The following is an 11,404-nucleotide window of genomic DNA, read 5'->3' as shown; positions in this document are numbered from 1 at the left end:
CGCATTTTTTATCCCTATAAATATTTCTTGGTAAAAAGAAAAGTTCAGATTTGTTTTCTTGTTCAGTACTTGTAGTCTGAATTGCTGATAAAAACCAAGTGTTGAAATCATGCTTTAGCTGTGGTTCAACCATATCCCATTTTTATTCGCTCTATATTTTTTTCCATTTTTTATTCTAGGCGTTTGCTTACCATTCTGATCGTGCTTGCAGTCCAGGTCCACGTCCAAGAGGTTGTGAACGTGTTGTGCCTAAACCTCACATCCGCGAAAATCCAAGTGTCTTCTTTCAGAGCAGGTGAACTATGTGGCCTAAGCGTTTGCTTCGGGATCTGTAATGCGTATACATTTTTCATTAAAAACATTGATTTTAATCTACGTGCAGAACTATTTAACTTGAAATGCTGTTAACACAAAGTTGCGAAATCGTTTTTCTATTGTGAGAACCTGATACAAGACATGGATCACTAATTCTTGAAAGGCTTTCAGGACAAAAATTGTGCGACAAGTCTTGAAGAAATTATCACAATGTGTGCAGGCATGTTCAACATTGTTGACGTGGGATCCAACCTAGCGACAAATCGATGAGGATATGCAAGGAAGATTTTATTATTATTGATATAGTTTATTAAAACGGGCTACGGCGCACGTGATTAATTGTAATATGCATGAAAACGGCATTTAAATGCAAATTATTTCGGTTTTGCCTATTGATGACTACTATGACTATGAAAGGATCTTACCTCGACAAAAGCTTGCTATGTGGGACCTTTGGGGACTGCGTTTTATCGAGGCGTAAGAGGAACCATCCCACCTTGACTGCACAAAAGAACATGTGAAAAACTAAAGTATACATTTAACACATTTTTAATAGGTATAGATCAGGGTGCCCTCCGCTTATTCAATTTAAAATCGCTCCCTTTGTAAGACATTTTAGGTTTTCCAACAGAGAAAACAAGAAAATTGCAAGTACAGTTTATTTTATACTTTCAAAAATATTTCTAGTGGTTTATTTACTGGTTATCACACATGTTTATTTACCTTTTTCACATAAAAATTTCGCAATATCTTAATGCCCTCGGCTCGTCAACCATACTTTGCGATTATATTTTGCAAACCGTGTTAAAAAGCACGTAAAAAACAACTTAGGTTTGCCTGCCAAAAAAAAAAAGCTCGCTGTAGTTGTTTTAGACATTGGTGCTCCCAACTTTACACGCCCCCACCCCTTCTAGGAAAATTGAAGCATTTTAAAAAATCAGCTATTGTGGGGAATATTCAAAATGTCAATACAGAGGAAGTTTAGTTCTACCCTCTTAGAAACTTTCTTTTTTTGACTCTGAAACTTAAAGTATTGTTCACTAATATCGCCATCCAGAGGAGGCGCCTTCTAATTTCATTTTAACCTTATTTTCCCAAGATTACTCAATAAAAATCCGGAATCTACGAAGGACTTACTATGTGACCCAAGGCAACGGCATCCCCGTAGTCAGACTCTTCGAGCATTCTTTGCTGCCTCGCTTTCAACGCAGCGTACGGCTCAGCGTACTCATGGCCATTCCCAGATCTATCTAGAATGAGAATTTGTTGAACGTATATAGAAGATTCATTCCAATGTAAGCATTGGCTGACTAAAGCAAATCTTTTGAAAACAAAAAAAGTTGTCTTTGTTATAACCTGATTGCGGAACAACCGTCATTGTAACTTAGAACGAATCTTATGCATTAAAATTCTTTTGAAAGGAACATATTTTTAGATATTCACGCTGATAAAAATGTTTAAGTTTAGCTATACTTTTAATAGAAACAGGGTACACTTTTATATAAACAAATATTGGACTTTGATTTGGATGTTATTCTGCATGGCGCTTATAGATCCGCAGTTTTAACATAGCATATTCAATCGATTTTATATTTCTTGAGTGACAGCCTATTAGGATTGTCCAAAAGTAACGTCCAAAAAAAAAAACCTTTATTGCTCTTAGATATAGCTGCATGGTGAGTGTTATAGCATAAAATGCAGGGTGCTTTTTAAGCTTTATAAGATTGTTTTACAAAAAGTTGTGAAAGTTACACTTATGCGGTTTGTTCCCCTGAGTTATGCGGCCGGGGAGGAGGGGGGGGGGGAGGGGGCATAGAATAGGGTGCTAACCGTAATGATCATTTGGCTAATTGTGTTATTCTGTTAATGAACTTCTTAAATAATTTAAAACAGACATATGGTTACAATAATAAACGTGCTGAGCGCCATCGAAGACCACTAAATCACCAATTTTCAGAAAACTGAGCGCGTGAGAAGCGTAGAAGTACACTAAAGTTACGACTCGTTGAGCAGGTACAAAGCTAGCGGTTGCGGTAAGGCGCTCGTGCGATTTTTCTGTCTCTTGTGAGAGTCCCAGCCTTGTACCTGTTCCACGAGTTGTAACTTTAGCGCATTATTAATGTTTTAGGGGTTGTTGGATGTCGCACAGCAAGTTTATGATTGGAGCCTAATGACTATTTTCACTAATTATAAGGCTAATTCACAAATATTGCTCAATTAGCCAACTGATAGTTATCTGCATCTACGAATGTCCCCCTGGAAGTATATCTCACCTGCACAGACCGAATAAGCGCAGTTTTTACAGCGTTTTGTTCTAACGAATCTGTAAAGCTTTTAATAAATCACCCTGTATAAGTGTCGTACTAGACCCTTGCAAACCCTTCACCCTTACCGAAGGATTCACTAAGAGGTGATCAAGTGCTCATTGATAAAGCACGCACCGGTACCGCACTCTTTGAGGATGTCCTGACTCGATGGAGAGTCTAAACACCAAAGTACTGCCTGCGTAGCTGACTGAGATAATCTAGGCAGTACGCCCTCTGCACACACCAATTCCAACTGCGAAACAACGCAGTGAGCTGAAGCTTTACACCCGGCGATGACCTGTTCTACGCGTTCAAGAGGCACTCTAGCCCAGAGTCTGATGTCTGACGTGGGAGCACGTGGGGCTCATCGAAGAGCGGACTAGTTTTCTGGACCTCAGTACACATGCTTACGAGTACTGGATCAACCCGTAGTGTGCTGCCTGAGCAAAACAGACACTACTAAGCCTTTTGAAATTTGTTCGTTCTTCTGATATGGACCGAATATTGAGATTATTTTTTAGTCATTTTTCCGTAACTCTTTCCCTCCAGGCGCTCGTGCCAAAGTATCCCAAAATGAAGAATATTATTATAATATATTAAAAAAAAGTTTAAAAACAACAAAACATCATAATCAGGGCGATCAAAATTATATTGAATAAACCACGAACACACTCCCCCACACAAGCACACACACATACGCACGCATACATAGCCGCCTAACTTACTCAGTCTCGTGCCTGGATTCTGCGCTCCTGACGTGTAGTACGAAGTGGCCTTGGTGCAGGCGTCCTGAAGCTGCATTTGTAGCCGGTCTTTCTTGGCGCAAAATTCGTCCATGCCTACACTTTCCACACTCCCGCGGCACTTTCTTAGTGGATCATCTGAGAATTGCACAAGTAATTAGAGTTATGATGTTTCTCGCACATACTTGCGCCCGTTGATATATTCGTTTCATATGTGTTACGATCGACGAAATGGACGATTCTCTGCTTAAATTAACTGGGCTAAATTTATTAAATTCACTTGAAGAAAAATCTGATTCAGTGTTGCGACATACAACTTATACCTAAAAATGTAAAGTAACATTGAGCTAAAAATTGAAGACCATGTTTTATATAAAAAAACAATGCAGGTCTTTTTTCAGCTAGTATTTAATGTCGTAAACAAATATCAGTGTTCACCGATTGAGGAGCAGAGGTTTACAAAGAACGCAAGCAACTACCACCAAACATAACCGACTCGTCTTCCTCTCGTGCTTTTTTATACTACAGAACCAAATCTCCAGCAGCGATGCCTTTCAAATTTGACAGAAATTCAGAACAATGCATGCCTTGTAACAACTCTGTATTTACTTTTTCTGTTCCTCCAACGATTTTATGTTCCTCTTCTTCCCCAGTCTCAGGCGAAACCAACGTGGTTATTATTGAGACATCGTCCTGTTTAGTTACTGTTCCTTCGACGCTTTAATATTTCTCTTGTTATCCAGTCTCAGGTTAAATCATCGTGGTTAATATTCACCAGCTCGCCTGCACCCTACTTTATTTTCGAAATTTCTTCTTTTTATTTAGACTATGTCACGTTTCGGTCAATTTAAACTATCTACATTTTAGGACATGATATATATTGACGATTATAGCATACCTTAATCCTAGAACGATGTATAATTAACTCATACCTGCTTTTTCAATATTTCTCTAGTCATTTCTAGAAATAATAAAAACATTCAGCCGTTTTACTCTCGTGAAGTAGGAAGACCAGCAGAGCTGTACTCGATAGAATCTGGGCTTCTTCGTCGTCTGTTTTTCGCGCTGTTTCCTACGATGAATTCCCACTAACGGGCCCAACTATCTATTCATCTATTTAAGCTGAAAAGGTTTCCGCCATCTACGAGCGACGGCGGAAACCATACTGGTTGTGTGTTTGCCGCCGTCACTTATAAATGGCGGTGGCTGTCCAAGTAGGTTTGTGTCGACATACACGGACACGATCATGGGAAATGTAGCCCTTAACAGCTCCGCTGTGAAAAAGTAAACCAGCAACACTTGAATAACCATTCGGAAATTATTGAATTAATTGCCCGCACGGAAAAAGTAGGGTGATTCAACTGCGGCCGCTAAATTCAGAACGAAGTGACTAGGTTATCAGTTTCAAACTTCATTTTGGGAGATATACGAAAGGTATATCGCGTTGGTAAAATAAAAATAGACCGACCAATGCAAATGTGGCTCAAATCAGATCAATGTCTTGCGCCAAAAAGCAGCGAAATTTGATGCAAAGTAGCAGATAGTTTATCTTAATAATGTAGTGTACTTGCTATGCTTTTTAAGAAGAAACTAATTGTGCTTTCTAACAGTGCTAGAACGAAAACTGTCGGAGCTTTAATAATATTTGTGCCTATTACATTTTCAATTGGGTCATTGGTGCACAGATGCAAATACAAAAAATGGAAAAGAAAACGAATTTAAACAAATATTCAGATATCAAGCAAAATAAATATTGACGCGTCGAGCACATTAAGATCTAGATAATGGCGGTAAATTGAACTTAATCCAGCGATGATTATGTGAAGATGTGCGATGACCTTAGTAATTCGTAAGCCAATTGATTGAGAGATTGATGAATGCTTACCTATCTGGTGGTCGTTATTAGGTTCAGTGGCACCATAAGTGTCATTCTGCTTTCTCAGGTACACAACCACGAGGGTTACAACAATGATGACCACCAGGACAGACACGGCGACCGGAAGCAGGACGGATAGGTTTCGGTACACAGGCAAGCCACTTCCGGTCTGATGAATCTCAGAGCTCCCGTGATTGAAGCTGTAGCCAACTGCATTGGAAACGAGCAAACGAAAGGAAAAGCTAGCGTAGCTTTTTGAAAAACAAGAGGCCATGACCCGATTGGCTTTACTATTCGCTTTCAAATCATTTGCTTTGTCATGGAACTACAATTAAATCTTAGGCAATTAGGGATGACGAAAGGTATGAACTGACCTACATGTCGGTCATTCGAGTTATTTCACAGCTATTTAGTATCACACATTTGATTTTTTTCTACATTACTTGACTGCACGGAATGAAGTTGCAGCTATGTTTTAAATTAAAATATTTCTTTTTTTTAAATTCCACTCATTTAAATATTTATTAAATATTTTGATTTAAATGAACAATACATTTGAATTGCACAATCGAACGTTTCCTTAAATTAAGAGCAAACTACTTTAGTTGTTAGTTGTTCAAAAAGTCACAAAATACATCAGTAAAAAATGCGACCTAAACTGTTATAACACCTGATGATGTTTAGGTTAGATATCTGCTGAGCCTCTGGCCTTTAATAGCGTTGTTTTTTTTAAGAAGGTGACACTTATATCTTTAAGATTACCCTACATTAAGCATACTATGACAAACCAGAAAATATTACCGGTAGAAGGGCAATAGACATTGGCTCTGTCTTGGCACTAAAGCCGCACTAGGGATTACGCAGAGTTACTTACCGATGTGAGATGCATTGAGCGTCCTGAACCTGAAGTCGGCCTCTGTTATGCCAGCCTCTGAGTACGCGCTGACTCGCACCTCGTACTCTTTTCCCGGAGTCAGGTGTTTGAGGTCGAACCGACGCTGGCTGGGCGGCACCCGGTCGGACATCATCTGCCATTCCTTCGTTCCAGTGGGTCGCAAGTGAACGGCGAAGTGGAGGATGGGGCAGCCCCCGCTTTGCCACGTCCCCAATTTCAGGCCAATGGAAGTGGCGTTTAGAACGATAAATTCTTCCAGATTCGACGATACTGGTGCTTAAGGGAATACAGTAAAAAATAAAATAAAGATAGGGTGATTTTACGATAACGTTTAAAATACATTTATTGTATTTTAACTAAAATTAATATTAAATAATAAAATAAAACATTAAAAATATAAGAAAAAATATTTTTTTTTATTTTCAGCATAAAGGAATACACTCCCGTTCAATTATTTTTGTTACGTATTATTGACACGCATAAATCTCTATACGTAGGGGGTAATTATTACGGCTTGTTTCTAACAACACACTTCACAATGACTAATATATATATTTTTTTTAATTTTCAATGGACGTACGATTACATTTTCTCCTCAGCCAAGAATGACAATGAGGTTGGCGCGCTGCGTAATCGACCAATCTCAAAACTCTTTGAAGGAGACATTGGCGGTCGATATTTCCTGGGAAGAAAGCGTGTGCTGATATCTGAAGCCAGTTCAAGCCGAACGCTGAAGCTGCACTCGCGTTCACTACATGCTAGAGTACGGGAGTACTCGGATAGTCGGCGCTGATCCTAATTCATGGCATGCACATTTAAGAAGTATATTAGTGCAGCATCGTGTTTTTTACGATAGTCTCTTTCCAGCCAGACCATACTGTGCAATGAGTTGCTTGCTGGCTTTATTGACTAGAAAATAGCTGCGAGGATTCATATTAATTTGAAAGTAACGACTTCTTCTAAGTTTTGGTTTTACATGAAAGCTTTTTCCCAACTCTATGCCTACATGAAAACAAATATTGGTAGTAACGGTACGTCTTTCCCTGTTTTTCTGCGCAGGATTTGACATTATTCTAAATTCTGTAAAGGTTGTACCACTTGAATGTTCTTATTTATGCCGTGTTGAAAAGACTAAAAGACGCAACGAAAAAACAAATACAAATAGGAGCAGTGAGTTTTGTTTGTGTGTGTGTTTTTTTTTCTTCATGCGTAATTTTCGAGCTGTTTACTGTTCTTAGTAAAGGCTGCAGAACATAAATTTGCAGCTAAGAATTTAATAGCCAAGACAGCAAGCGATGTCCCTATCTACTTAGTGAGGTGCAGATTCGTACCTGCTCCTTTTGTTCTGGCGTAGATGATGTCACGTGGTTCAGCGGTCCCCAGGCTGTTCGTGGCTGTCATGAACATGCTGTACAACGAGCCGCACTTTAGGCCTCTTAAAATGTATTTGTTGTCGTCTGTGCTCAGGGATATTTCTCTCCACTCCCCACCTTCAACCTGATAGTGAAGCACGTAATCTAGGCGGGAAAAAACGGCGGTTTTTATTGAATGCGAGACAACAGAGAACAGAAATTATGAAAACTTATTTCTTTAATTTGAATATTCAACGAGCAATTAAAGATTAAAGCCTCGCCTAGCCGAGGCAATATTCCGCTTTATACTTTAGGGAACTTTTTGTACAAGGTAAAAAGACGTTTGGTAGCCCTATTGTATTATTTTTTTAAGTGCTGCTTCATCCTCTAGTTACAGAGCGGTGAAAAATCTATGCAACATATAAGTTCACTTATTTAGTTTTTATTTAATATTTTGTTACATATATTATTAAATATGACTGACACAAAAACAATATAACGGCGTGTGGTGTAATTGACCGGCAGACTGAAGGTTTCATGTGCATGACTTAGTCCTAGGAGTTCCATGTTGAGAAATGCTTTACAGCATTTCGTTAGTGTTATGCTCACCGCGAACAACGATGTCGTCTTCGAAGCGCTCCCACTCAACGGTGACCGATGTTGATGTGCTCGTCTTGAGTCTCAGAGCGGGTGAGGTTGGGGGAACTAAATATTATATAGTGGAGTTACACATTCTCATTTGTGCCAAGCATATTGAAGTAAAAACTGTTTTATTCTTCTTAGAGACTACATATTAAAAATATGTGCGGACGTATCTGCCTTCCTACAAATTGTACAAATCACCTGCAATATTAAATTATATAAAAATATTTAGAAATAATGTATGGTTAACTTTTATGTGTCAATATACCATTAAAGTTTTTCTTAGGCTGTAAAACGAGGCGTTAAAATAAGTGGGAATTACAATCCTTTACAGCCTTACAGTCAGGCTTCTTGGGACGCAGGTAAACATGCAGTTGCCTCAAAACGTTCACAAAACTTTACGTCCTTTTCACCATTCAAGGAATAAATATTTCAGCATGAGTCCTACTCACGAGAAAACTCTTTCATTTGTCGCCAAGCATAGAGGCCAGGCAAGCGAATATTAGGATAAATGAGAAAAATACTCATTGGGGTGAGACATAAATGCTTGATGTCTTTACTTTCAATATCTAGTTTCGCTAACTCTCTCAGTGTCGTCTATTTATTGTGCACAATTTTTTTACGTATTAAAAATACTCTGATTTTATACAAATATTGCGAAAATACGGACGACATGCCACGAATAAAATGACAGATTTATGCAAAACATTGCACGGAAGGGTTCAGTAAAATAGTTTTAAGACAAACAATTCAAAGACCGGTGCATACCTGCATCCAGCGTTGTTGAGCTCACTTCGTCTGACATTGGACCGGCACCTTCGCTGTTGTATGCCTGAACCTTGACTGAATAACTTGTCTTGCGCTTGAGGTTTGTCAGATGGCTCATAAGGTGCCTCTGGGAGTCAGTATTTAAATCCAATGCCTCTACGTTCTTGTACTGAAACTCAGCCTCCATTTTGCCTTCCTCTTTGTAGCCAATATAGTAACCTCTGAGCTGCCCATAATGAAGCTCTTTTCGTGGTGGCTTTAGAAAAGAATGGAATGTAAATACAATTTATTAGTCAATTGTCTTAGTGATGAACAACATAATATTGTGATTGCCAAATGATATACTATATTTCTGTCATTTATGTTTTCAGAGATTGTGAAGCTACATGATGCAGATAGGTAACTGGGATTGTTAGGACGGTAAAAAAATGATAAGTAACTTCGCCGTTCATATCTGCGTGTGTAGAGAAATACACTATCACTGCTCCAACCTGTTTAAACCTGGGAAGCGTGCAGGTTCTTGCTCATCTTTAATATTCCATCCTCACCCTACTCGTAGTAGATCTCGCTCTGCACTCTTTTTCTTATATTTTAAGTGTGCTTCGCCATCATTGAAGAAACTAGTCAGTCTAATATTAAACAAAAAATATATTGTGGATAATTCGGTATGCAGCGAATTATGAGCAACCTTTCCCACCCTTCCCCAAATTGAAACTTCGTAGCTAACTTTTTCATCTTCGATTAAATATTTAGCATTCTAGAATATACTAAGCTTCTATAACCGAGCTTCAAGTCAGCATACAGTGTGACTATCTCTTTTTTACGTAATATTATTCTAGTATAAAATTATATTTGATCAGACTCTAGGTAACTGAAATGGGATTAGGCAGCTTCTGTCTACACACCTGTTAAGACTCGTTCCAACAATTACAAGTTGATGTTTCTCGCATTCGGCAAAAACGTTTGTTTGTGGATTATGGTAATTCAGTCTTTTCAAAGTTATGTCTATAAACATTTCCGTTATGATATAGAAAATGTATGCATTCCTGTACCTTGCTCTTCTACTTGCTGTAACTTCCACCGTTGCAACATATTTTGCATACTTCACAGCTTGATTGAGGTATTGGACTAAAAGCTTTTGATAAGATTGCATAATGCTTGCAAAAAACTGCACAACCCTGCGTAAGACATCCTGCTGAATTTTGTTTTAATCTAGCGTGTTTAAATAAGGAATCGCTCTCTTATTTCGCACAAGATGCCAAAAATTGGCGCACTTACCTCCCAAGTCACCTTCAATGACTGAGAGCCAGTTGCTTCTACCTTGACGTGAAGTGGCGGACCTCCCGGAGCTGTTGGTTAATAATCAATTGGGAGACCAAGCCTTGTAGATAACGACCACATTGATTATCAGATAAAAATGGTAAGCAGGGAAGAATTTCGATTATATACAACGAATTTACGATATTTGCGTGAAAGGAAACTCTCATGAACCGTTCATTTATTTTCAATAAAGGCCTTGAAAATCGACACAATCATTGATCTTTCGCATTTCGCGGGCTTTATCTTTCCTGTAAACTCTCTCTAATTATTTTCAACCTGAGCGGTGGACGAGTGGAGTCTTATCCTTCTGTGTTTAGCATTTTTGTCCAATTAGTCACCTTTATAATCACAGTTTAAAAGAGTGAGGATTACAAAATGTTTTTTTTTTTTGTCAGATTATACATTGGTACGTTTGAAAGCGCACATGCAAGATGACTTTACGCGTTTTTTTGAGTGTTTTTTGCTGTTTTTTAAAAGCGTGTAGCAATTCCGTTGCATTAAGCCGTTATAAATGATAAAAATTGCGGTTTTGTTTTAGAAACCCAATAAACACTTTATGAGAGTTGTTTCAACCCATTCCTGCCATAAGTCTAGGGTGAGCTTTACGAGTAAGTGTGTGTTAGGGTTAGATATCCTTTCATTCCTGCAAGTGGTATTCTCTTCCATTAAGTAATCACGATATACCCGATATTTCATTCGAGACATTCCTCTTCTCTTCTCTTGGTGTCAGCATTCGTATGCCTCAGTCTTGATTGCTTCAAAGCGTTAAGTGTGTACCAGCTGACATGCTCACTCACGATAATTTTGTAATTTATATACTTTAATGATTATAAATGTAGTCCAAGTTTGAAACATTGAATAAGCGGCGATTCGACAAGACTTGAATATCTGTATTGGCGAATGAGTACCTCGCATTTAACGAATTTTCAAGTTACGCTTCATGCAGCATCAAAAATATGCAGAGATAAACAGATGAACGAAATATACCACAACACAAGTATGCCACTGCAGTCACTTAGAGCTTAAACAAATACAGGGCTAGGTATATTATGTTCAGGCATTTATCTTCGTGATTTGCTCTTGGACGAAATTCTTATTGCCTAATGTCGCAATCCCATTTACTCAAGATAAGTAATTTTAGACAAGTGTCTTAACACGCATTGCCTTTCATACGTTCTCGCGAGCTG

General features: G+C 38.4%; 1 protein-coding gene across 1 annotated transcript in view; it reads right to left on the bottom strand.

Annotated features, from left to right (window-relative positions):
* Positions 1–309: 309 nt before the first annotated feature.
* LOC8043935 (Down syndrome cell adhesion molecule-like protein Dscam2) overlaps positions 310–11,404 on the bottom strand; it is a 288,829-nt gene continuing 277,734 nt past the window's right edge. Inside the window, exons 19-28 of the mRNA XM_042288283.1 lie at positions 10,176–10,246; positions 8,898–9,153; positions 8,097–8,192; positions 7,467–7,652; positions 6,115–6,411; positions 5,250–5,450; positions 3,347–3,502; positions 1,453–1,565; positions 741–816; positions 310–329 (exon numbers count right to left, since the gene is read on the bottom strand). Coding sequence (XP_042144217.1) covers positions 310–329; positions 741–816; positions 1,453–1,565; positions 3,347–3,502; positions 5,250–5,450; positions 6,115–6,411; positions 7,467–7,652; positions 8,097–8,192; positions 8,898–9,153; positions 10,176–10,246 — 1,472 coding nt within the window. The remainder of the gene's footprint in view (positions 330–740; positions 817–1,452; positions 1,566–3,346; positions 3,503–5,249; positions 5,451–6,114; positions 6,412–7,466; positions 7,653–8,096; positions 8,193–8,897; positions 9,154–10,175; positions 10,247–11,404) is intronic.

Source organism: Ixodes scapularis, unplaced genomic scaffold (assembly GCF_016920785.2).
Source record: "Ixodes scapularis isolate PalLabHiFi unplaced genomic scaffold, ASM1692078v2 ptg001568l_1__unscaffolded, whole genome shotgun sequence".
Lineage (NCBI taxonomy): Eukaryota > Metazoa > Arthropoda > Arachnida > Ixodida > Ixodidae > Ixodes > Ixodes scapularis.
The sequence above is the reverse complement of the archived record's forward strand: the minus strand, read 5'-3'. Positions and strand labels throughout refer to the sequence as shown.